Source organism: Branchiostoma belcheri, unplaced genomic scaffold, assembly GCF_001625305.1.
Source record: "Branchiostoma belcheri isolate BF01 breed outbred unplaced genomic scaffold, Haploidv18h27 scaffold8, whole genome shotgun sequence".
NCBI classification, from domain to species: Eukaryota; Metazoa; Chordata; class Leptocardii; order Amphioxiformes; family Branchiostomatidae; genus Branchiostoma; species Branchiostoma belcheri.
This window is the reverse complement of record NW_017804464.1, coordinates 3,219,335-3,246,601: the sequence shown is the minus strand read 5'-3', so window position 1 is coordinate 3,246,601 and position 27,267 is coordinate 3,219,335. Positions and strand designations below refer to the sequence as shown.

The following is a 27,267-nucleotide window of genomic DNA, read 5'->3' as shown; positions in this document are numbered from 1 at the left end:
TTACTGAGAAATACTGGTACCCGCACATTTAATATTATAAAGATGTAGTCTTTAAAAGTCCTGTCGCCAGAAGACAAGGCGACTTCAAATTTGTGTACATGAAACTGTCTACAAAAACAAGAGTAGACTAAGTATAGGTACTTTCACGCACTATAAATGGTTGGCAGTTTTTAATGTCCATCCATACCTATCATGTAATGTATCACATGCCGTCTATACTAACAGAAATTACGTTAGATAAGGATTTTGCTAGTCTGAATGATAATTATACAGTATTTTGAGATGAGATTAACTGGTTTACACTTAATAATATACTAAGAGTACAACATCATAGCCCTGGGGCGTACTATTATACATGCTAAAGAACTATTAGACTCTTTATTTACATTTTGACGTCAAAAAGCATTCACAAGTTTCACACAATATTGCAAGGTGATTATCACACATGTGATTCAATGATTCTACAACTGTTTTAGTATCTTGTTTTAGTATTGAGTCGAAACTTTGAACGATTTTTATGTTTCAGCGTGTGCAATATAGTACACGTTTGGAGTGTCTGTCCTTGTAATGGTTTAACTGCACACAAACTACTGTACATCTACACATGATATCTGACAACAACAAAGTAAAACAGATAGGCTGAGCTCTGCGCATTATAGCCGTTCATCATGGACCTGTGTTACACTAGAGTTATGTACATGCGTTTTTGTATCCAATTATGCAATGTGATTGTTCATTTTATTTGTTTATTTTTTCGTCCTTGTTCAGTGAAGACCGGGACCCCTGTAGGGACTGATAGGCGCTGTCAGGGCGGGCAGACTTGAGTTCGGCTGGGTTGTCTCTCCCGTACGCGTCTTGCCCTGACTCTGACCTAAAAAGGCAGTAAAGATACAAAGTGAAGATAAAATCTTGAACTAGAAAGGTAACATTTTCAAAGCAAATGCATGCCGTTTACCTTCACATATGGTCTGCTCTGTTAATTCTTACTCAAACATATTCATATACATGTATATGGTGACAGAGGTCTAAATCCCTCCTACTATAAAATTGCAACATGATGTAACCATATTGACAAACTGATTGACAGACGTCTGGTTCAGGTCATTGACCTTATTTGTTTGGAGAAGAAGAGGAAACAGAGCAAAATCAATATGTTCTCTTTCGATAAACATAATTAGGAGAAAAACTCTATGTCATGCTATATGAGACAACGATATACAACAGGCCAAAGGAAAGTATCATGAAGCTAACAAACAGAAATAACACGAGTTACCTTTCTAGTTTCTCCAGTTCCTGCTCTCGAGATTTGACTGCGTACCTGTAAGACACACAATGAATTGAGGTTATTCATACACATGTACCTAAGTTTATCTATATACATACACCTAAACAATGTGTGAAACAGTGTACTAAGATATTATTCCTTTGGTGGTATTTTGGTTCAGGTTTCAGAAGCGTTGTCTTGTATGTGAGTAAATACTGGGGGTCCGAATACTCGGGTCAAGAATAAATACTGATATATGATTTATTCAGAGCTGCCATAAGAACATACAAAGGTAGTAAATCTGTAACAAAACTATAAAATACCGTGACGGTCATAAAATGTGAAAATCTTGACGTTTGCAATTCTACCCTACAGTCCAACATACTAGTACGCACCTGCCCTTTTTCCCTCTCCTGCATAAGCACACGGCAGCGATGATTGCAATGAGGAAAAGTAGAGCTAGAACCGCTCCCAGGACTGCGTACAGGATGATCTGGTCTTCCGTCAGCCCACCGTCGCCACCTTGTTGCTCGTTACTCCCAGGTTTTCCCGTCGTCACCGGTTTGAAGTTTGGTTGTGTGGTGTCCACGGTGCTAGGCAAGATGGTGGACACAAACTTGTCTGACGTGGTTTTGGTGGCGACTGATGCCGAAGCAAATGTCGTCCGAGTAGGGGATGATGTATGTGTAATATCTAGAAGAGAAAATAGTGACAGTTGAAATGAAAATGAAGTGGGCCAATATTTGTAAAAAATATGCTTAAAAACGTAAAATTTAACATAGTATCCACGTACCTATTTCACAGTGTATTCCTCCGTATTCAGCTGGGCAGGTGCAGTAGTATCCGCTGAAGAACTGTCTATCTGTACAGGTGCCTCCGTTTTGACATGGATTTCCCGCACAGTCGACTATAGCTACATCATAAGAAATGTTACAAAGTTAGCAGCAAATCAAAATTTCCAAGGATTTTCAGAAAGTCTTGAACAGAAAAGAACCGACAGGGATCTATGGCAGCATTTTCTGTCATCTGTGGTACCTTGAGGACTAGAAGTTGTCCTGTGAGTAGTAGTGGTGGGTAGAGCAGTGCTATCCTGTGGGCTAGAGTTTGTAGGGGGTGGGGTGGAAGGTCCCGCAGTCGTCCCGGGGTGGGGTGGTAGGTCCCGCAGACGTTCCGGGGGTGGGGTGGTAGGTCCGGCCGACGTCCCCGGGGGTGGGGTGGTAGGTCCCACAGACGTCCCGGGTGCCGGGGACGTTTGGACGGGCAGTGGTCGTGGTGTCGATATTGTGGTTGGTGGGGCGGTTGTGGTAGCTGTAACATAAGAAAAGTCTGTAACTGACGATTTGTTGAAGATAATTTAGGAAAACCCTACCTCTGGATCGGATGGACGTATTAAGAAGTGATTAGGGACGGTGATGGGGGGGGGGGCTGGCAGAACAAGTACATGTACATAAAACACAGGAATATGTCATCATGAATGAACAAGTATACAGGCGCAAAGTCATTGGCATTGATAATACATATGTCTAAACCTGCTTCACAGTTCGCTTACTGTATATTGGTCAGTAGAAGATAGTTTCAACTCACCTTCTTTCGTCCAGGTATACGTATACGTCCTTGTGCACCATTCATAGCCTTACTTGTCTTATTTCTACCTTGCAACTGATTCATTCTAAATCTTTAATCCATCATAACCTGCCATGAGCTACTGAAGTCATAGCAAATGTTTTCTTGCAAGCTCCTAATTTGACAGAAAGAAGCAGGCATTAAATCTGCCGGCAATCGCGCAAAAGCATTGACTGAAATAAGATACACCGGGACAGTGAAAGAGGACAGAATATGTCAATCGCACAAAAACATTGAATGGAATAAGATACAGGATAGTAAAAGAATATATGGTACCCACGTCCCTTGTAATAGGGATTCTTGTTACACTTACATGTCTACTTCTGGCAACACAATGAAACAAATGAAAACACTTGCAATGATGTGTCGTGCGAATTGAATACATATACAAGGAATTCAAAATATGATGTAGTGCGTCAAATATTTGTGGAATTGATATTAGTAGTGTTGGGCTCATCTTTCATACCTGTCTCACAGTTAGTTCCCTGATATCCAGCTGCACAGCTGCAAGTGTAGCTGTCTACTAAGTCTATGCAGGTGCCGCCATGTTGACAAGGACCGCTGGCACATTCATCCATATCTGTAAAAATATACGAGTGTCATTGAATTGCCTCACACTATATGTGGCGCGGTGGGAGGAGGGTACAGATATATTTATAATTAAAAATTTCTACACAACTGTTAGCATGAATGTTGTACGCTGAAGTTGACTCACCAATCTGACAGTTAGTCCCCAGGAACCCAGGTGCGCAGCTGCAGATGTAGCTGTTCGGTATGTCCACACAGGTGGCTCCGTTCTGACAAGGATCACTGGCACACCTGCCTGCTGTCTCTGATAACAACATGTGAAGAAAACAGGTATTTGAGTCGAAAGTACTGCAGTTATAATGTTGTATAGATTAAACATTACTTAACTTTTTAGGCACAGATCATTGTTAAACATATGTACGTATGTTCATCTACGTACACAGCACATCGTTGAGATTTGAGACTAATTTTGTGATAAGAATATTATCAAAGGTGTCAATGTCCTTCCATACCTGTCTCACAGTTGGTTCCTTGAAATCCAGCTGCGCAGCTGCAGGCGTAGCTGTTCACTAAGTCTATGCAGGTGCCCTCGTTTTGACAAGGATTGCTGGCACATTCGTCAATATCTGGCAACAATTAACAATACAACAGAGTTGGTTATGTGGGTAGTATGAAAAGTGAAGCTTAAGTAAAGAAACGGGTGGCTTACAAACTGTTCACTTTGTGATTCCAGTATACAGTTCTAGGTCCTGAAATTGCCCAACTGAACAATGCCCTTCCGTACCTGTTTCACAGTTAGTTCCCTGATATCCAGGTGCGCAGCTGCAGGTGTAGCTGTTCAGTGCATCTGTACAGGTGCCCGCATGTTGACAGGGGTTACTGGCACATTCGTCTATAGTCTGGAGATCTGTTGACGTGACAATAAACAAATGAGTCGAACACACACTCATTTGGACATGAGGCAAATATTGCTCTCATCTGCTTGAATCTAACTTGGGAAGTACATATGTAATATCTAGAAAAGGAAATAATTATAATTAATGCAAGTTGAAAGAAAAATATGATAAGTGTCAATTTCTAGAACATTTTTTTCTTTAAAAATAAAAGGACATAAACATAGAATCCACCTACCAATTTCACAGTATGTTCCTCCGTATTCAGCTGGGCAGGTGCAGTAGTATCCGACGAAGAACTGTCTATCTGTACAGGTGCCTCCGTTTTGACATGGACTGCCCGCACAGTTGGCTATAGCTACATTGTGTACATCATAGGAAATGTACCAAAGTTAGCAGCAAATCAAAATTTCCAAGGATTTTCAGAAAGTCTTGAACAGAACAGAACAGAACCGACCGTCGACAGGGATCTATGGCGAGACAGCTGAATATTGTGCGAAACAACCACAACCATACACACACACACACACACACACACACACACACACACACACACACACACACACACACACAAACACACACAAACACACACCACACACACACACACACAACCACGGCGCAACATCAAAGAAGGTGTGAGTCACATACCTGTTGCACAGGTGTCTCCCTCGTATCCAGGTAGACAGGTGCATGTGTAGGAGTTGACACCGTCCTGGCACGTCGCGCCATTCTGACAGGGATTACTGGCACACTCGTCTATCTCTGTAGCGATAAGACATTACGATTAACATAATCTTTTGGTAGCTGCAATACAGCGAACAAGTTGGCAATGCAGTATCAAATTGGCAGGATAGTTGACAAGACACACACAAGACAGTATCAAATTGGCAATACAGTATCAAATTGGCAATACAGTATCAAATTGCCAAGGATAGTGTCAAACTTGTTACAGGCGGCCAATGCAGACTGTACTAATATATATAGTTGCCTCTTGTCCCTGAAAATCTGCTTGGGGATTACGACTAACAAGAATGACTATGCAACACTTATCATAGAAAACAAGAAATGTAGAAAGTAATGAAGGGCTGTGTACTTAGTAAGTCTTTTAAAGTTGCACTTTGTTTCGCAATAACTTCTGAACTTAGAAGCCAAAGCATGGTTTAACAAGTGAGACCACCCTGGGAGTTAGGTAAACATTGCAGGGCAGGTTATTAAATCATCTAGGACTAGGAGTCGCCCTTACCTGGCGTTGTCAAGGCGGGCTGAGTAGATATGTGTGCCGCTGGGGTGGTGACTGGGGGCGGGGGTGTTGTCACTGGGTTACCGCCTGGATGGAAGGAATTTAGAGCTGGAAAATTCTTGATCAAACTCCTAATTTTTTTACGTTTTTACATACGTAATAATCTCCTATAGTTTGCAGTTTCGTCGTACATTTGTAACAAAATGCCAAATGTATTTTGCATTAATCGTAAATGATTTTGTTGCCATTTGCTTTATTACAAATTAATGGAATTTCTTGAAATGTCAGAAACGTAAAAATGCGCCAACATGGGAGGGACCAAAGCTCACCTATGACTGAAAATGTCGCCCTGAATCCCTGTCCGACTCTTGTAAACGCCCCTCCATTGAAAGTCACCAGTATGGAGGAACCTGTGGAAGACGTGACGTTTGGGGGAGGGGTGTTGTCACAATACGTCCCGAGCGGAGTCGATACCATTGTGGGGCCGTCGAAAATGCTCACTGTTGTAGTAGCGCATGGAGCAGATCCAAATACAACCTCATAGGGCAAGTTGAAGTCAGGGAACTGCAGCTCTATCGTCCCACTTGTGACCTGGATGAGCCAGCTGCACCGAGCATTCATGGGATATCTACCGTCTGGGAAGTTTGGAGTAGTGAACTCTTGAACACCCTGTTCCGTCAGGGTTAGGGGAGGGCCACCGTCACACTGGGCTGGGGGAAGGAAATTAGACAAGCGTTTAGAATGTCATATACTAGTCTCCACCAGACCCTTTTGCAGGCTGAATAAATAGTAGAAATCGGCCTAAAAATGTAGCTGGCCAGGAGAGTTGGCTGAACACAGAGGGCCCAGTTTGCCTGCATAGCTACATTCTTTTTGTAAGGCCGATTTCTATTACATGTATCTATTCAGCCTGCAACAGAGTCTGGTGGAGACTAGTCATACTTGGTCAAACACAGGGAAAATACTAACACGTGTACCTACGATACCGCTACAATATATTACTACTACTACACGGCATATGTTCCAGATAAGTGCGCGTTGGAACCCCGTTTATAGATCGTATCTTAAAGCTTTGTGTGAACGTAACGACAAATCTAAGACAAATACGCTACTAGTATCGTATCTTGATGCAACTTACCTTTAGACAGTTGGATGTGACAACAGACAACGCAAAGCAATGACAGCACGGACCACATTTTCCACATCTTCACAGCAGACTTGTATGTAACACAGTACTGACGATGTGTAACTCTGTATTAACCCGTTCTGTGTTCACGCCCTTGTAGTGTAACTAGGTACCAATCCCCGCCCAAGTTCCACCGTAACGTAGAGAAGTGAGATAACACAGTGCCAAGGTACACCACCCCGCCCCACAACGGAACGGGTGCATGTAGAGACCGTAGTATTAGCAAACAACCATAAAATTCTCGTCAGAAATCAAACAATAGTTGGGGAAGTCTGGAATACCCCACCCTGCCCACGCTAATGCCTCCGTACCACACAAAGAATTCTTTGTGACTATTAATGAAAAAACCTAATCTCCAAACAGATCTTTTAGTACAGTACCAGACACTATCAAATTGGCAAGACAGTATAAAAAATGGCAGGGTAGTATCAAGTAGGCAGGGCTGTATCTTTTTGGCTGGCGAAAAAAGAGATATCGGTGCAAAACAGAAACACGTAAGACACGTCAAAAATAAAACAAAGCATAATGTTCTGCTTGGACAATATTAAAAATCCATTATTGTGCCTGTGCATACTTTGAGCCATTAATCGCCATATACAGTAGGTTATGACAGTTTCACTATAGACAGTTAAAAAAACAAAGTTACAAAGATAACGGCCCAGGAATAGACCTGACACTGTGCCTGTACTTTACAAAGTAAATTTTCTTAACTTTTTGATATAAAGTGTCAATTGTTGATTGCTATCGTTACTAAGGAAACGGTGTTTGTTTTCTGAAGAGATTATGACGGAAGTGTATGTTTACAGATATTACTGTAACCATGGTATGTGGTTGGAAAGGAGAAGGGCGTTAAATAGTTAGCGCCTGGCTTGACAACGTTACCTGGTCTGTATACTGTATTCATAAATACATTTGTTACTAGTACTACAGTTTCTTGTATGTAATGAGGGACTTTGACACCGCTTGTAAATAGATTATGCTCCTACAGACGTAGTCTTGGATGTTGTCAATACGCATAAGTTGATTTTATGTACAGTTGGCGAACGTGGATGATATCTTCCTTGCTTTTTAATTACATTATGAAAGGACTTGTTATTTACCTTTAGTATATAAGTTTGAAGGAAAATAGATGCGACAGAAGTTACCCTTTCGTTAGCATTTGGTGGAACCGTTTTTATTTTTTACATGTATATTTTTCACAACAGGTTTTCAAAGGGGCTTGTTGATGTTACCATCCTTAAACCACTATCATTATGATAGCAATGTCATGCTCAAGAAAAATGCTTGTTAATTTCCCCTTTATACACATTTGAATGTCATCGTCTATGGCCAACTTAGCAATGTTGCAACGAGGACACTTGCGGTCAAAACTGGAACTGCAGCAACGCCTGTAACAAAAAAAGACATACAGTGAATATCGAATGAATCTTTGCTAGTACTTACATGGTATGAAAACAGGTACAACATATATGCTCAGAATGGTCGCATGATATTATGTATGGTATTATGATTAACATTACATTAACGTCAATAAAACGTAAAATCAGGAAATAAAATCATGTGTAGTTTACGTGAAATAGCGGCGTTTGCTGGTACATCAGCCCTGGTTCGCGGGACTACCGGTATGTCGCCCCGCCTGGCTGTAGGTCGCCCCGTAGGTTTGCTGGTGCTGTGAGGAAGTCTCGTACAGAGGTCTTCAAACGACTCACAGTAACAGTTTTCACTGACTGCATCGAAAAGTAAAGTTGCGTCTAGGGGAAATAAAGAAGAATGCACAGGGAATGATTCAACTCTGACTTGACACAGCTAGTCTACGTACATGGGCTTGAAAAGGTCTCAATTGTCGGCTTAGACATTTACATCGACAATGTAAATGTAGTTGTTGCCTTGTGAGTTTTAGAAACTTGGGTTCTCACGAAACTAATGCTGTCGTTTGCTACTTGTTAGCTGCTTTGCATGCAGTCAGTACAGAGCCAACTACGAAACAAGAGACTTTGAAAGACTCTCACGAGTCTCACCATTTGGGCAACAAGGGCAGCAGTAAGTCACGCCCCCTGTCGACGCACCAGGGCAGTGCATGCAGCTCTCCCCAGTTCTACATGGTAATCTGATAGGGCCTGTGAAAGAGCAGAAATTATATATTAAAAAAAGTGGTAATTTATTGTTTTGTACAAAATTTAGAAAAGTGGTAATTTATTGTTTTGTACAAAATTTAGGGGGGTGGCGGTTTGGACCACCAATCAAGAATATAGAATATTATAGAATAAATATACATACACCACATAATGCAAGGTATGATAATAAGGAAAGGACATAAGCGATGGGCAAAGTATATTCAAACAAACATACGTTCCACGCTCCGTTCCGTGGTGTTCTCACAGCTCGGCACGTCACAGTACTCCCACCGCACGTCCGGATCCGTCGTCAGGCACCACGGTCTGACGTCATCCGCCGGATTCCGGCAGTAATTCTCCGTCAGCCCGGAACCCGGATGGATCTGGGGCATGAACAGGTGGCTGTGCGGCGCCTGGCTGTGCCATTTCTGACAGGGGATTCCGGATGACGTCACGGCTACGTCACCCCTGTAGGAAGAACCGTTACCTTCCAGACAGTCTGGTCCTGAGGGAAAATAAAATATTTTAGTACCATATGTTTACCGAAGGAAAATATATATTGTTTTTGCTCAGTTTCCTCCTCTTCTTCTTCTCTAAACAAATAAGGTCAGTGACCTGAACCAGACGTCTGTCACCATGGTAACTAGTGTTGGGTTACATCATATTGCAATTTTATAGCAGGAGAGATTTAGCCTCCTGTCTGACCATATATATGAATGTGTTTGGATAAGAATTAACAGAGAAGACCATATGCGAAAGTAAACATTATGCATTTGCTTTGCAAATGTTATCTCTCTAGTTTTCGTTTCCTATTTTGTTTGCCACCGTTGATTTCGTTGAAAAAAAAAATTCACCGTGAGTGCTTGTTGTGAAAGCCACATTTTTCAAGGAATGATTAAAGTACTAACTGATAAGTTATATAAAATGCGTGTTCTTAGTTGTGGTACGATATAAAAGCGGGGGGATTAATGTGATCAAACTCCACACATCAAACGTGACGATCGAACCCGGATACACGGACCACGAGCTTTAGTACGGTCACAGGCCACCTAGCGACTTCTAACATATTGCAACAGCAAACACAGTCACGTACAACACATCTGTGTACTTGTACATAAACATGATAAAAGACTACATCTTTAGAAGACTACAACACACATTTCTCTCTTTCTTTACAATTTAGGAAAACGTCGGTACTACATACATGCAGTACCATACATCTAAACCGTGTGGCAACATATTTTCATTTGCAAATAAGCCACGTTGAATGTTACGTAATATGATATTACAATTATGTATTTGCTTTTTATCCATATTGGAAATATGTATGTTTTACTCAAAGCATTTTGCATACTGTAAAACTTCACCTCAAAATAGCCGTTCACACTGATCATTCATAGCACAACGCAGTACATTAGCTTCATTGAAAAAGACAGAAAAATTACATTTCTAAAAGTATCGAAGCAAACAAGAAAGAGAGAAAGATATAGAGAACATGAGGAAGTATAACTTACCCTTCGCTGCACATCCAACACTGAAGACCAAAACTACAAACACTACTGTCGACATTTTACATTTCAAAACAGTACCATGTCACTCCACCTACATACGGTAGGCTACGGTACAAAAAAGAATGTTACTTCGTTTGTTGTAGGCTAAAATTAACAGGTGTGTGTTTCCCTTAAGCTTCCTTCCCCGTAACAAGCGTCAGGTGCTAAGTGTAACACCTTGGACAGGTAAATATACGCGCAGGTTCAAAGTCTACGTTTGAACGAGTTCAGTTGAACAATTGGGAGGCTGAAGTGTTTGCCGAGCTAACGATTGCCGACAGGACCATTCTCACTAATCCATGAACAAACCTTACAACGTTGTGTGTATATGTACATGTAGGGCGCTGGCTGGGACATACAGGGGAGGGGCGGCTATGCTGATGAAAGTTGCGGTCACATTCATAGTGCGATCATTGTCGTGGGTCTATTCATTATCCATTGCCTTCAAAAAAGAAGTCAACCCTCACAAAAGCAAGCATAGTAGTAGAAGTAGGAGTTTTTCCAGACATTAGTCGTCTGTTCCCTAGTTATTGTATACTGATACTACTACTAGCACCGTATATTCGTAGTATCTTTTTCCAGGCTCCTTTTTCACTCTGTAAAAGCAATTAGCCTTTGGATATGATTTTGCAAATAAAGACATCAGTTATCTTCGCCAAGAAGGTTATGTGTTCATCAGCGTTCATGTGTGTGTGTGTGTGTGTGTCTGTATTTATGTGTGTGTGTGTACGTGTGTGCATATGTGTGTGTAAACACGTAAACTCCAGAAGGCTTATATGAATTGTCTTGATATTTAGTAGGTGGGTAGGTCGTGATGAGACCTCGAAATGGTTGGATTTCGGGTTTGTTTTGTCGTAGGATTTTCAGCGATGCAATGACGGACTTTCTACAAGTATCTACGAGAAAGTTTTCCGTAACAAGACAGTCAAATTTCGCGTACGACTCATTCACGACTGTGGTAAGACTACTCAACGTTCTGTCATATAGTTTGACGAATGTGACTTAGTCCTTAGTACGTAATTTTGCAGGGATTGTGAAGTTACTACAAAGATCATTAGAATGTATCTCTCAGAAACTTTCAACATATTTTGAAAATCAAAACAGACCAACAAAACAAGGCCGTACATGTGCGTGTGTACGGTTTAGTCGGTCACGTACGCTCAAACAACGTCCGGGTCACGTTATAACATTACCATTACAGTTCAACACATGACGACCCAAACAATTCACACCACCTTATACATATACCACTAGGGACCAAATAATAAAGTTTATGAACTGTAGAAATGTACATATGTAGAACAGTATGTATGCTGTAATATAATAATCTCGTTTACAAAATTAAGACTATATCTAAATCTGCAGAATTCTACAATCATTTTAAAGAGTTAAGTCAAACTTGCCATTAATTCTATGTGTTGTTTCTAACAAAGATAAAATTGGCTTTTGGTCATGACCGTTGCCAAGGCAATGTCAATAAACATGGCCATTACAATTTCTAGTTCTCTTCCACGTCATTTTTATCTGGCCAGGAGGGGCCAAAGTGGCTGCGGGAGAAGGCAGGTGATCTGATAAGGCAACGGAATGTTAGCGTAACTCCCGCGGCGATTAGCCTCGCTCGCAGGCTTTGGGGCGGGCATTTTAAAGGCATCCGATACAATTTCAGGGCGGCGAAACTGGAAATATCCTGAATAAGGCAATCCGTTTGATATTGACACATGCTGTCACACATTAGCACATTTGAATCAGTATTTTATACTTTGGGCATTTAAAACTGCAGGAACAGGCTTCAATATTAGTCCTTTATTTTCTGGATGGTACCCTAAAAATCAATCCAGATCCTTCCAGTAACAGTTTTTCGTCAGAATTTTGGGCATTTTTGTTCCATGGATGTCGATGTACATGGGGACAGTGGATAAGTGACCAGAATATTGACTGAAAAATCTGGTTTCCAAGCCCTAAAAACTTCACTGGATGCCTTTAACATAGCCACTTTTCCTGATTACGCCCTCTTTCCATTATAACAATTTTGCATAGAATACTAGTAGCTTGGTAGCTATCTGAACACGGTAACATGTATAAAATAGCTTGTTATCAACAAAAAACGGTCGTCTTGAAACGCCCGTAGAGGAGCCTGCTAGCAAGACTATCTTGTACTCGTACACGGGGTACGTGAAACCTTAATCCTTTGCAAACTCATGTCGTCGTCATATCTGAACTATCAACTGACGTATCAGAGAGTTTGCGTACGAGTAACACACAACTACACGGAGTTTACAGTGTTGGTGAAAAGGTATTGAAATGGATAGACTGTACGACGCCCGGTGTGGGGGACGGAATTATAAACAAACTGGATAAGGGTCAGGTCACAGTCGTGTTACGATAAGTGTATGGCAGCAAATTTAAGGCAACTTGTGGGGTCGTGTGGCGCAACGACAGAGCGTTAGATTCGGAACCAAGAGGTCCCGAGTTCGAATCCATGCCATGTCATGCCACCGATTTTGCGTCCTTGGGAAAGGCACTTTTTTGGCGACGTCTCAGGGAGGAGCCTAATGGTATAGTATTGTGTGCAGTTTGCAAGAATTCTAGGAATGGTACAGGCATTTTGTCCACAGGAATGAAATGTCCACAGGCATGTCTCTGACCCACATCTATGCCCACATTCCTGGAAACCCTTGGGAAGACCTCTCTGCCCCGGATGGCCCTACTCTCTGTGACCCCGGGGCTCGTTCAGTATACACTCAGGGGAGGAGTACACTGTACCTGTCTAGACTTAACAGGTACCGAGGCTTCCTCAAAATCATGAAATGATGACAGTGCCATGCAAACAATAACCCTAACAACAACCACCGTCGCCATGGCAATGTATGTTTTCATTGCCAGTCTTGTTTACACGAATTTCCTCACTTAACTCAGGTGAAAATGAGTATGTCTGTTGTCTGTGCATTTGCTGGCGGCATAAAAATAAGTTGAAAAACTTGAGTGTGTCGTCACCATGTCTTGTGATAAATGTTGGAATAAAAAAAAATTGAAGGCTTCTTGGAAGAATTGTGAGAAAATGTGTGTAGTGGTCAGCTGTTAAAGGCACCCAATGAAATTTCAGTGCGGCAAATATTTTAAAAAATACTAGTATTCTGGGTGACGAAATATGTCTGATATTCGGACATTTTGTTATCACTTCATATTCGAAGCGTTAACAATTTGAAATAGCCCCTAAACCGGCTACGTGTGGCTAGCTACTCGTTATTTTTGGGTACCACCCATAAATATCTAGAACCAAGCTACAATACTTTGTTACAATACAAAAGAAGCAAGCGTTTTCCGTCAGCATCTTTGCCTCACAGATTTCATTATGCTATGGAATAGGTTTGGTTCAACTTACTACATTGAAATAATGGCTAAAATATTGACTGTGAAAATCCAATTTTGCCGTCCTGAATGGATACTTAAGGTTGTCGGAGATCTGTATGTCTTTAAGGATTCCCTGGATGCCCTTAAGGTTACCGTCGATCTGTCATAGCCTGGCAAGAAATGGTGTGGTGAAAGTGACAATGCCTTCAGACAGGCACACACAAAAGGCACGAGACTTACACATCCAATGACCGTGTAATGATGGTGATTATGTAATCATCTCCTTGGTCTAGTTACTCCCCCTGGCGGTAGCTTTCTACTTGGTTGATTTGTGAACGGGGTATCCAAAAAAAAAGTTATATTTTTCGCAGTTAAGGAGTCTTGAACAGCGTGGTTAGGTATGTTGAGAGGCTTGAAATTTAATACCTGTACAAGACGTCTGTCTCAATGGAAACTAGTGTTGGGTTACATTATGTTGCAATTTTATAGCAGGAGGGATTTAGACTCCTGCCACCATATATATGAATGTGTTTGACTTAAAATTAACAGAGCAGACAATATGCGAGGGTAAACATTATGCATTTTCTTTGCAAATGTTACCTTTCTAGTTACATTATATCAATTATTATAAACTATAATCCTTCTCATAATTTATTCTTTTATATAAGTTATCGCATGACTGCGTATAAGGGTAAGTGGGACGAGCATACAATGATGATATGCGTCATACACTCTCATCGCGTCTTATGCCCAAGCACGAGTCTACAAGATGCTTTAAGACTTCTTACGACACATAGCAATCGTTAAGGTGTACTAAGATCTCTTCTAACACTTAGACAACATTTTCATCACAAGTCTCATAGCCAAACTGTCTTAAGTCTGTGTTTTAAAAACAATTTTAGAACAGGGCGGTTTGTTTACACTTTCACGCTGGGGGAGTTTTGTTGCGACATCCACTCGTCAGACCGGTTCTGTTTGACCCATAAAAGAATCTTCCGACAAGCGAAAGCAGTCAGCCGTAGCCTTAAGGGACGTAGTCTTAACTGGGCACACAGGGATTATTCAGACTGAGGTCGCCTTAAGTGTATGTTTAAGTGATGTACACTGTAGTAGTAGTCTTATGTAAGAACGCAAGAGATGCAGAAAAAAAACACAAAGACATCATGAACGATATTTTATCTCTGAGTATTTAGTACAATGTAACATGACTTTTCTAGTAGTAGTATATCACACAATAGTACTGCCTGAACATCGCAAAGTTCCAAAAAATTTATTCATTGGCCGTGGGTGTTCTCTATATGTTACAGCCATGATGAATCCACAGTTACAATTAGTTTTATATTATTTTTGTATAGTTACATACTAAGATATATTCAAACGTAAATGACACAGCTATCTTAAGCTAGCTGTATCCTTTTATAAACGTATATGTTGGTCATTTCTATTTGTTAAACTTTTACACGCGAAATATTTTCATGAATTTAGAGGTTAGAGAATATGTTGGAATCTCCTGTCGACACGACAGACGAGTAGGCATCATTTACCGAGATGGGTTCTCATATGGAAATGAAAACCAATATATGACGAATATAATTATCTGTAAAACACACTTAAACAAATATAATTTACACCATTAACTGTATAAACATTACAATAAATGATATCATAAAGTGAACAAAGTGATTTATCAAACAAGACTATAGTCTCATTGTTTAAAGTTGAATGCTTATTGAGAAACGTATGAAAAAATGTAAGCTTATAATGTTACTAGTCACTTATGTACTTGTACTTTATGAACAACAATTAAGTTTCAAAAAAATATGAAAGAAAACTATTGTCGTGATTTTCTCTACTAATGTGAGATATCTGATGACGGTGTGACACATGGTGATGCTGACGGGAGTAACTCCAGTTTCTTCCTCATGGCGGCGACCCGCTCGCTGTACGCCCTCAGCACGCTGCGGCAGTCCCGGTCCAGGCCTGACAGCGTGCCGGCCCCGCGCTGCCGCCGCTCGTACTCCCGCAGGGTGTCCGCGTAGAACTCGGCGTCCACCAGGCGGAGCTCGGCGATGGCGGAGTAGTTCTTTACCGTCAGCTTCCCGCGGGGCTCCTGTCGGCAGGCGTCGGCAAGGGACAGCGACTTGTCCCGCCGCATGAGGTCCAGCACTGCGGCGTACGACTCGTGGATGGACTTGAGGTCGTCCTCCTTCAGGGATTGACTCCTGCTAACGTCGCTGCTTGGGCAGGTTAACGTCGTGAGTCCACCTGACGCGACGGGCGATGTCAGGCGGTCTGACGCGGTGGTGTTCTCGGTGGATGCCGTCGGTGCGGCGTTAGAAACCGCCTGTACCTCTGTCTCCGTCTTGGGAGGCACCTCGGGTTGTGTCGAGCTGCTCACCTCGTCCGGGAGCGCCAGGGACGCCGCAGACGGTCCGCCGCTGTCACCGCCTGGCTGCGCCGCCGAGATGAACTCCACGATCCGCTGGTAGCGGTAGAGCATGATGAGGGAGATGTACAGCACCATGGCCAGGCGGCGGTGGCGGCACATGACGGGGTGAGACGCCGGGTGGAACCGCTGGTCGCACTCGTCACACAGACACAGCACGTTGGAGTCGTTGTGGGCGACACACACAGGGTCCAGGCAGACCCACACCGCCGGCGCGGCACACCGACAGCACCGGAAACTTCGAGCCTTGCAGTCGAAGTCGTTGGCCCGCTTCAAGATCCATTCCGCCCGGGAGCCCTCGTACCCCTCACCTGGGCCCCTGTCCTCCATGGCTCGGAGTTTAACAGCCAGATGCCGCAGATTTTTAGCTTGTTTTGCCAAGTCCGCACATACACAGTGCTGCCAGGTTTTGAACAGAACCGTGTTGTTACACCAAAATGTTTGGCACCACAACAAAGACTCTCACCAACGATGTAGAGCTTCAAGCAGTTTCATACGTTAAAAAGTTTTAAACGACGATCAGTTCCACTCGTAAGGAGGGTTTTAAGTGCTAGGCAGCGGACGAGGGTCTACAATTTCAGAGATTAACAGTAAATTAAGCCGTGTACCCACGCGGCAGCTGTTAGAGGTGAGCAGGAGTTGTTGAACCGGTTCTACAAGTTTTCTACGCAGCCTTAAGGCTTAGGACTAAACGGTGTACATGTCTCGCAGCGCGTAGACCAAAACAAACAGCGCCAAAAACCCTTAACAACCTATATAAACATTGCAGAACGTAGCATAACACGACGCATCTACAAAAAATGTCAAAAACACAAGCAGAAATCCTCTTTAGATGTAAAGTTGTCAGTCAGAGTTAAGTGTGAAATGGCCCAAATCATCCCTTTGTTGTGTGTCTATAAATGGCATGGATTAAGCCAGGGTTACCCCCACTTTACTAACAACGACGTGAGGTTACATTGTTATTGTACTTAGCTATGAGATCATACGTGTAGTATGTACATACACGACCCAGACATGACAGACAACCCTGTGAGTCAGCAATAATGAATGGCTGTACGTAGCTTGCTGGGGTAAATTGCACCCTGCATCACTTTATACAAAGCTTTTTAGCTCAAGCATGGATTAAACGGACGTAGTACAGGAGTTGTATAAGTTTAGGATCACAGAACTTTCGTAGGCAAATGTTAACGTTCTTGTAGCTCATGCCTTCGTAATGTTCTTCCATTCAACCCTGCATTATGAGTCACAAATGTCACTATGTAATAATAAAGTAGTCGTGAAATATAGGACGTAGTTTATAGATACACGACGACCGAGGAGGTTACAATGAATTTTTTAAAAGAGCAGCGAAATTGGAAAATTTTCTGAATAGGGCATTCTTTATGATATTGGCACATACTGCTTCACATCAGCATCTAAAAAATCAGCCAAGGGCGCTCCCAGTATCCATTTTCAGTCAGAATTTTGGGAATTTTTGCTCCATGAGGGTTAATATACTAGTACAATGGAACAGTGTGTTATGTACATAAGTGACTAGAATATACTAGTAGACTTTGAAAATACGGGTTTCCAAGCCATAAAAACTGCATTGGATGCCTTTTTAATTAACCTCCTTGTGGTGACATTGGTGTACACATGTTATACTATGTACGTCTCATCAATTCTATTGGCATTCTATGCAGTCTGTCCGTAATCGCGACTGATCGAGAATCTTGCGCACTGAAGGAGTGACGTAAGAATAGGATACATCGTTGAATGAACACGTTAAGCCTTACAAATTAACTAGTGACTAAAGACAAATTACGCTATCGCTTGACTCGTGACGGGGGAGCATGTTGTTCTTTCACTCCTGCCCTCTATATAAACATCACAGAGCTTATGGGATGCTATGATTCAGTTGTCGGAGGCGACAGACTCCACGTGTGATTGTTACGCTCGTGAGAACGGTTTAGGTTAAGACCATGCCACAGCAAGTACATTTTATGGATGACATCCTCTGCAGACCCTAAATCTAACCAAGGAGCTTTCATCACAAAAAGCTCCTTGATCTAACGCGATAGGGCGAAAGAAAACAACAAGGCGGGACAAAAAACAAGATTCATATATTTTAAAATTTTGACATCATAGACCTTGAAACGAAACCTAATACATGTATAAGTTTACTGCCAATAATCCCTTTGTCACTGAAACTGGGAACATCACATACAAAATGAATGAAATCACAACATCAAAGTAAAAAGACAACACAATAAATCAGAGCCTTGTCATGTCCCCTATCTTCATATTTATCTGCCATCCATGTTGAACACTGTCAGAGAGCAACAATTGCAAAATGTCTTGTTTTTTTTTTCAAAATCAGGCGAAAATCAATGCGTGCGTTGATGTCATCCATAAAAATTACTTGCTGTGGCCTAAGCCACAAAAACACACACGTATCTGCACAATTAGGATCCATCAGAATTTGACCTTCTGCAGCGCTGTGTAAACAATAGATATCACACGTATGCACGGATAAGATCTCTCAGACTGTGATCTGGCCTTGTGCAGTGCTTTGTAAACATATTCAAGGTAGCATTCTGACTCTCTGGTAGTTGAGAAACTATGGTAACCAACCGTTTCTATATGGGGATAAACAATGAGGATGGGAACTAAACCCTGGGTAATCCTGACAATTAAATATAAAGAATGGCGCAGTTGTTCTCGCATACTAGTGCCCATGTGAAGACAGCGGAGTGCAGTTTGACAATATACCGCTAAGCGGCGCTTCTACCAGGTGGATGGGTTGCTATAACCTCATTGGTTTCTGAGAGATGTGCTACACAAAATTAGCAGCTGCTAACTTGTCAACACTCCTAGCTTTTGTGTCTTGGTATCAGATCATGGTATCATCAAGGACATTATACTGTGTATAATGTCCTTGGTATCATAAAGCGTTACTTGAAATTCCATGTCCAAAATGACCCTTAAACCAAGGAGATAAGAAAACTCCTAGCTTTCTGATAAAAATGTTTTCAATAAAATCTAAGGTGTTCCAAACTACAGTTCTTTCCCCACTTTGAGAAAATGCAAGTAGAAATGATTTATTTGAAACATCAAGTACAATGTTTTTTTAATTTACATATTTTAACACTGTGACAAGATTCTCTCTATATCCATAGTTTTACAGATGTATGTGAAGTTTACAGGACTTACAGAGGTATGTGAAGTTTACAGGACTTACAGATGTATGTGAAGTTTACAGGACTTACAGATCTAGAGGTATGTGAAGTTGTGAAGAATTGTTATACAGACATTCTTCTCTAGTGTTTCACAAAAATACAATAGTTACAATAGTTTTGATATGCAGATTTCTTTACATATTTGCGGATTTTCACAGGTAGGTGGTCAGTGATCCGCCAGGTGTCCCGGTACGTTACCTGTGCTCACCTGAGCTAGACGTATTGTTCAGAACAATAGGATTGTTTCAGATCTTACTGTCCACATTTACACATACACACACCGGGGAGCGGAATGAACATCCGGCCATGAATACTGATTATTAGAAAGTGAATAAGGATGAATGAATTTGTGCTGTGAAACCGACCATAACAATGAGATTTTTAAGATAAAGAAGCCGACATAATGACGTACAACAGAATGTACTTGTAGTTTCTCTGACAACTTTCAATATGGACAAGAGGCTCCAATTAAGCTTTATACAAGCAACCTACTACATTACAAAATTGAAACTCACATAGCACTTTCTACGCCTGATTCCCTGAAACCATGGGTTTAAAATCAAAACTCCTTGCTGAAACAGATGAAAAAATCTATACAATTGATCATATCAAAGAGTTTTAATGTTCTCGTTGCTGCCTATTAAACCGCGGAACAAATAGAGAATTTGTAACAAAAATGTTACTTTTTAGTGTGCTAAAGGTTTAACTGGATGACAAAACTCATTGGTCAGATTCACTCGATAACGGAAAACTCTTGTACACTAAAAGTATGTACTTGTCCCAGTGCAGTTCAGTGTGGTGGTATTCCTGTTTATTTGTAACTGTAGACTTCTACATATAATACCATTGGTGGTCAAATATCATTCTATATTTTGTGCCATGTGAAAAAGAACGCTGACAACAGATTGGGAAAATAACGGAAGAGAAAGTCCCACGCGGTTCTCGGCAGGTAAGAAGGTAATTATCTCACCTGGTGAGGTAGAACAATAGATCATTCATTACCATCTTCATTAGAATAACCATTGTCATCGAACCACCCAAAGATACCGCAGTAATTCAAGGGACAGCCGCCATTTGGTGTGAAAAATGTGATAAAAAACATGGTAAATCAGCAACGGTGTGTGATAATTACTGTCTTTGTACAGTTCAGATATACTTTGTTTTGAGGTATGCATACCTAAAGTTGAGAACAAAACATTGCGATTAACTTCCTCGATAACCTCATGGTAAAGTGCCATTGAACACATAATCGCTATCATATCAAGAACAATCCACAATAAAATGTACCCCTCTTCTACTTTACCTAAACTATAGTCTCTATCAGGCACCGCGGATCGCTGGAAAAATAGAAGAAATTGGCGCAAATAAAGGAATAATGTACCAGGGGAGGTAGCTATTGTTCTCCCTCACCAGGTGAAATAATTACCTTCTTACCTGCCAAGAACCGCGTGGGACTTTCTCTTCCGTTATTTCCCAATCTGTTCTCAGCGTTCTTTTTCACATGGCACAAAATATAGAATGATATTTGACCACCAATGGTATTATATGTGCAAGTCTACAGTTACAAATAAACAAGAATACCACCACACTTAACCGCACTGGGACAGGTATATACTTTTAGTGTACAAGAGTTTTCCGTTATCGAGTGAATCTGACCAATGAGTTTTGTCATCCATTTAAACCTTTAGCACACTAAAAAGTAACATTTTTGTCACAACTTCTTTATTGGTTCCGCGGTTAGGCAGCAACGAGAACATTAAAACTCTTTGATATGATCAATCGCATAGATTTTGTCATCTGTTTCAGCAATGACTTTTGATTTTAAACCCATGGTTTCAGGGAATCAGGCGTAGAAAGTGCTATGTGAGTTTCAAGTTTGTAATGTAGTAGGTTGCTTGTATAAAGCTTAATTGGAGCCTCTTGTCCATATTGAAAGTTGTCAGAGAAACTACAAGTACATTCTGTTGTACGTCATTATGTAGGCTTTATGATAAAGAATCCCTTTATCTTAAAAATCTCATTGTTATGGTCGGTTTCACAGCACACATTAAAGTAATGTACGGTCTTTATTCACTTTCTAATCATTAGTATTCATGGCCGAATTTTCATTCCGCTCCCCGGTGTGTGTGTGTGTGTGTGTATGTGTAAATGTGGACAGTAAGATTTGAAACAATCCTATTGTTCTAAACAATACGTCTAGCTCAGGTGAGCACAGGTAACGTACCGGGACACCTGGCGGATCACTGACCACCTACCTGTGAAAATCCGCTAATATATAAAGAAATCTGCATGTCAAATCTATTGTAACTATTGTATTTCTGCTAAACACTGGACGAGCCCGTGTAACAATTATTCACATATCTCTCTAATGACTGGATTGAAAGGCTGTGTGAAAATGTGTAAATCCAAAAACAGTGTACTGAATGCTTTAAAAAGATTCGGCAAGAAGTTGACATAGGAATGTGAAGCGACAAAAGAAAAGCAATCGCACTACACTAGTACTAAATTGCTGCCTTAAAGAAATAAGAAAAAATAGATTAAAACCATCCAGACTTCTTTGTCCATTCCTGAAATATATAATGCGGTAAGATGAGGGAGGAGGGAGGGCTTATGTGCAAGCTACGATAGCTGGGAAGAAGGACATATCATTACGAAATGGTATGCATCTTCAACTATAGTTTACATGTAGTCAAGACTTCAGTACGGTAAAAATTGAAGTTGTTCCGATATGAATAAATTATGTATGACTTCAATACACACACCAGGCGCGGGTGTATAAAGGACCTTACCGACACATGTCGGTACCTATGTCGGCGGTCTGTCCTTTGTTCTTCACATGGCACCGTAACGCGCGGTACAGCTACAGATACGGGAACGTTTGATTAAATGTTTGTTCTGTAGAGTTGTTGTTTTATCTTATAAGTTGTCTGCTTCAAGTTAGGTACATGTATGTTCATGTTGTCGGCCAAAGCAAGTACTCAAACTTTGTATTCACAGTACATAATAGAATCACACAATGCAACGTTACCACAAGGGCATCATCTGTATAATATCCTTGGTTACCCTAATATCAACTTATATTACATATACTTACATATAAAATATAAGCTAGAACTGATAGTATATATCTTGAGACGTATGTTAAACTTAAGGGAGAGAAAGAGTCTGCTTCAAGTTAGGCATGTTGGAACGTTCAAGTGTTGTCGGTCAAACTACTAGTTGTCAAACTTTGTATTCACAGTACAAAATAGAATCAAAGAATGTAACGTTACCCTAATATCAACTCATATGTATAACACAGACTTCACAAAATATACGCTAGAACTGATGGTGTATATCATAAGATGTACGTTAAAGGAAAGTTGCGTTGTGGAAAGAAGGGTCAGATCATCACTCAGATGCACTTATATCTTTGAAGAAAGCTCGATTAACGCTAAAAAAAGCATTTACGAAACCAGCCTCGACATGTACTCACAACCCGTCAATGTTTCTTACATGCAAGATGTTTGAAATATTCATAATTCAAGGATTCGACATCGAGTAATTATATGGGTATAGGTAACGAAGGAGTTATACGTATTGCGTCACGTTGAAAAACGAATGACATCTGGTTAAAAATTCCCGGACACAATTTAATATTTGCTCAAGAGAACAATAACACCTACACCTGCACGAAGAACAATAGCACCTCTACAGGTATCTGCTTGAGGTATTCAACTTTCTATCGACGATCCTACATGAAATCCAATGTAAGGACAGACACAGATTTCTGAAAGGGAGGGAAGCATTCAAAACTTTTTGATTCATAATATGTAAGGAAATGAAAACGTGGTATCTTCGGTGTGGGAAAATGATGGTATTAATGTTCTTTGTTCCAAATGAGAGTTGTTATTGCTATGTTCGGCGTCTTGATTGAAGTTTTAAAAACTTCCCGACAAGGCGTCACAAGTGGCTTTGAAGTGTAGTCTGTAATTATTAATATAACACAAAATTTATACAAAAATAACACGGGAAAAATTCTCAAGTAAAGAACAAAGGATTTGGCTTGTTGCTGTGTTTGGTCCTGTTTGACGTGGGACGCGCCGCCGGCAAAAGCCGACTTGTCGGACCGGTCGGACCGCCGGCATCTCTTGGGGCGCTCCTCGGGAACATCTGCCGCACGTGGCGCCGATACTTACCGCCTTTGTTAGTCAATCACTTTTGTCGGAAAAATTGCCCATAAAACCGCCCCACGTCTTCAGTCCGCACTCACTTCTCTCCAGACTTCCACCGAGAGCGTGCCGACTTCTTCCCGACTTCAGTTCCACACGTCTTTGTTCCTGACGACATGGAGAGAGCAGCCGACTGTCCCCGTCCCGCAGGCTACTCCGGGTCCCGGGCCGAGTGGGTCCTGAAGAGAGCCAACGACTTCGACACCAAGGCGCGGTCGTTCCGCTGTGGTCGGTGCGAGCAGCCGGCGGCCTGGGTCTGTCTGGACCCGGTCTGTGTGTCCTACAACCGCGACAGAGTGGTACCGCTGTGTGACAGCTGCGACAAGCGGTGCCACCCGACCTCCAGCCCCGCCATGCACAGCCACCGCCGCCTGGGAGTCGTCCTCTACATCTCCATGCTGATGCTGCACCGCTACCAGAAGGTCGTCGGTCTCGTCATGACGGCTTCTCCCGCCAACAGTCGCCCGTCCACCCCCGTCTCCACCCGCCCTGACGAGGTCACCTCCTCCCAGTCTCCGACAACCTCAGCCCGGCCTTCCTCCGTCCTGTCACCGCCAGTGTCTCCGGTATCGTCCCTCCCACCCAGCCCTGACAGCACCGTGAGCAGCACGAAGAGAAAGCGGTGCAGCGACGACATCGAGCCCGAGCCCGTCGCCAAGGTGAGCCGTACCGAGTCTACCGACCGCTCGGGCCGCTTCTCCCTCGCCGCCGACCTGCGACCCATCCACGAGTCGTACGGCCGGATCCTGAAACGTCTGAGGGCGGACCGGTCTCTGTCCGTCTCCGAGGCCTGCATCCACGAACCTTTCGGCAAGCTGACCGTCAGAAACTACGCCGCCATCGCCGAGCTGAAGATCGCTGACGCCAAACTCTACACCTCCGTGCTGGACAGCTACATGAAGCAGGGCGACGGGAGCGGCACGCTGTCGGGGTTCGAGCGGGAGTGTCAGCAGGTGTTGTCCGGGTTCGTCCAGCAGGTGGCCGCCATGAGGACCAGGGGAGAACTCTTGCCCAGCTCTCAGTAAAGACTCAAACCAAAGACTCTGTCCAGAAAACCAAAATGCTGTTTTTAAAATGTATGCAAAAGCTGAATTGTATAACCACATTATACCAGCACTAACAACACTGGTACTCATGTATATAATGTATATATAAGATGTAAATATTGTACGTTTTTGTTAAGTTGAAACCGTTGTCAAGGCTGCAATGTTAACCACTTGTTGATTTGTTTGAACATTCTTATGCACTCAAGACTGCCATGTTTGAGAATAAAAAGTCAGCACCTTATTATTTGATTGTCTTTGTGGTATTTCTATCAGAGGTTCGGTTACAGTATCTGTTGAATGAGCTAGGAATATTTGAATATTGGAAAATCTTAGTATATACTAAGTGGCATATACATACATTTGTATTCTAAAGTAGTATTAGTGGTAAAATTCCTTGCCATCGACAGAAAAAAAAGTAGGAGCCAACAAAATCTTATTTCGAAGTCAGAGTAAACTTGATGGTATGTTACGTCCTAGCTTTGGCATATGGCGTAAGTACATAATAGTTTTCAGACAGATCGAGACAAAAATGTAGAATAGAGACACCATAGCAAGAGCTACTAGTATGCAGTGGAAATTTTGAACACGCCATTGGTATACACCTTTCAAACCCCACATAGATGGTCACTGATACCTGTGGTTACCATCTTGTATTAGGGTTTAATTGTAAGTTGTTAATATTCGTACAAAAAGACCCCTCCCACCATATATTAAGTGAAATAATAAGGACCGCCTGTTCTAATATTAGTAGTAATTACAGAGATACACCCTATGCTCTGCGAACTCCCAATAGTAACGCATCTTCAAGGGGGACACTTTTGATTCTCTACCACATACATGGGGTACACACAAACAGCTCTTTTCGTCATTTCGTCAAATTTGGAAAGATAATAAGGAATACCACTCTCCGAACGAAAGTATGCATTTCAACAGCGCAGCACAATTTTTGCGGAAACTCCAGTTTGGTCGCCCTAGAGCGTTCAAGAATAATTAGATGGCATTCAGAGCCCTATCCTTGGTACAACTGATTTCTCCATTACAGTTGAACGAACGGCGGAAGTTTTCCACGCTCCATTGTTCTCACCGTTATTTCAAAATGGCGCCCCACGGTCCCGTACAAATGTCGTCATCATTACGTCATTACATCGCGGCTGTTATCGCCTCATTTTCAGCTTCTCTTCAGGAAGTTTTGTTTGGATTTCCGTGTTTTTTTAATCACATTTTTCACACCCAATGATCCAAAACCCTTGATGTAGCGCCGGGCTTGTTTGGCGGTACCAAAGACAAAGACATGACGGTAATGACGTGTCCTTTGTTTTACCTGTCCAGGTGAGTTTTCCCGCCGTTTGACGATCTACGTGTGTGGTTGGATTTTCAAACCTTCACATGCAGTTAGTGAGCTACTAGTACGTTCACGTTTCATGTCTGAAACCATTCCAGTTTCAAGTACACAAAGCCACATATTTTAATGTCTAGATCTGTGCTTCGTATCATTTGAGCAAGAATTTGAGTTCAGCAAGGCAGTTCCAGAAAACTAAAGCGGTACAACCAAGGCCTTCGTACAACCAAGAGGTTCAAACACCGTTTTTTTGTGCCGATTGAACATTTGAACCACCTTGCATAGACCACAAAAAGCACATAAATCACACAAACATGTTGTAAGTGAACAAATAGAATGAACTTGGTAGAAACATACATTGGAATATTGGAATAGGAAGACTTGTTTTCTGTACCTTGGCATGGGGACTCATGGATTAGTACTTGGAGTTCTTTTTTTTATCTTACATGGTTCAAGAACAGTAAACAATAGATAATTATCTGTCCATGTGTGATGAGTTGATTCTCGCCTGTATGATACCTGTAGTGTGACATGTCACAGACCCGGACAACTGGCAACACTTTCTTCACACCGACGCGAAACTTTACATCACACCTGTTTTATTCAAGCGGTGCTTTTTACTTTTTGTAATGATGATGAAACAAGTGTTTGTTTTCTTTTCATGGACATTCCACAAAAGGATTATTTTCCATACGTCCCAGACAGACATACCGACATTTTGATTTTTCCTTGTATTGCCGCACTTTCATGTGTATTGTGTGACATGTATTTGTTTTGTTCTACTAGTATATACAGCAAGGTGTGTGTGTGTCGTTAAGGCAAAATATTCCAGCGTAATACATCTATATAGTGTGCTTTTTAACTATGACGATACATGTATACGTCTAGACATGTACGTCTACAGTAGCGTTATATCTTGTAGCTAAGTCATGATGTGTATTACTCGTTAAAGTAGAGACATGGAAACTCTATTGTCACCAGCCTGTAAGAACGGAACCGGCAATTATAACGTCTATCGGCGCGGCGGGAAAATATGGACAACTTGGCATTGTTGATGCAATTACCCCGTCAAATGTAAAGAAAACAGCGTCGATTTGCATGAAAAGCGTCGTGATAATTGCTGACTGTAAAATTGCTACTAATTAGAGAGAAATACGAGAATGGCTTTTGTCACAAACTTCACGAAACTTTGAAGAGAACGCATTCACATTTTGCTGGAAGAAAAATGCAAGCAAAACGTACAGAAAACATGTCACTT

The 27,267-nt window shown here is 41.7% G+C and overlaps 4 protein-coding genes across 5 annotated transcripts in view; 1 reads left to right on the top strand and 3 right to left on the bottom strand.

The window, feature by feature from the left end:
- Positions 1 to 193: 193 nt before the first annotated feature.
- Positions 194 to 7,318, bottom strand: LOC109486055 (fibropellin-1-like). The gene is made up of 14 exons (XM_019789745.1): positions 7,309 to 7,318; positions 5,878 to 6,258; positions 5,552 to 5,635; positions 4,957 to 5,070; positions 4,547 to 4,666; positions 4,200 to 4,322; positions 3,928 to 4,041; positions 3,603 to 3,719; positions 3,354 to 3,467; positions 2,300 to 2,572; positions 2,058 to 2,177; positions 1,660 to 1,957; positions 1,274 to 1,318; positions 194 to 871 (listed from the first exon to the last, which is right to left on the bottom strand). The coding sequence occupies exons 1-14, from the start codon at positions 7,316 to 7,318 to the stop codon at positions 739 to 741; spliced, it is 2,046 nt and encodes a 681-aa protein (XP_019645304.1). The 3' UTR covers positions 194 to 738.
- A 19-nt stretch (positions 7,319 to 7,337) lies between these two features.
- The window catches only part of LOC109486389 (plasminogen-like), a 28,444-nt gene continuing 8,514 nt past the window's right edge, over positions 7,338 to 27,267 (bottom strand). Inside the window, exons 1-5 of one of the 2 annotated variants that reach the window (XM_019790214.1) lie at positions 10,363 to 10,559; positions 9,084 to 9,353; positions 8,753 to 8,851; positions 8,306 to 8,485; positions 7,338 to 8,122 (exon numbers count right to left, since the gene is read on the bottom strand). In XM_019790214.1, the coding sequence (XP_019645773.1) occupies positions 8,058 to 8,122; positions 8,306 to 8,485; positions 8,753 to 8,851; positions 9,084 to 9,353; positions 10,363 to 10,417 (669 nt within the window). In that variant the 5' untranslated portion in view covers positions 10,418 to 10,559 and the 3' untranslated portion in view covers positions 7,338 to 8,057. Of the gene's footprint in view, positions 8,123 to 8,305; positions 8,486 to 8,752; positions 8,852 to 9,083; positions 9,354 to 10,362; positions 10,560 to 27,267 lie in introns of those variants that run through there. The other variant, XM_019790216.1, reaches the window with a different exon arrangement.
- Positions 14,935 to 17,346, bottom strand: LOC109486386. The gene has a single exon (XM_019790210.1). It carries the CDS (start codon positions 16,523 to 16,525, stop codon positions 15,602 to 15,604), a length of 924 nt encoding a protein of 307 aa, XP_019645769.1. The 5' UTR covers positions 16,526 to 17,346; the 3' UTR covers positions 14,935 to 15,601.
- On the top strand, positions 23,547 to 24,822 carry LOC109486388. Its single transcript, XM_019790213.1, has one exon. It carries the CDS (start codon positions 23,741 to 23,743, stop codon positions 24,647 to 24,649), a length of 909 nt encoding a protein of 302 aa, XP_019645772.1. The 5' UTR covers positions 23,547 to 23,740; the 3' UTR covers positions 24,650 to 24,822.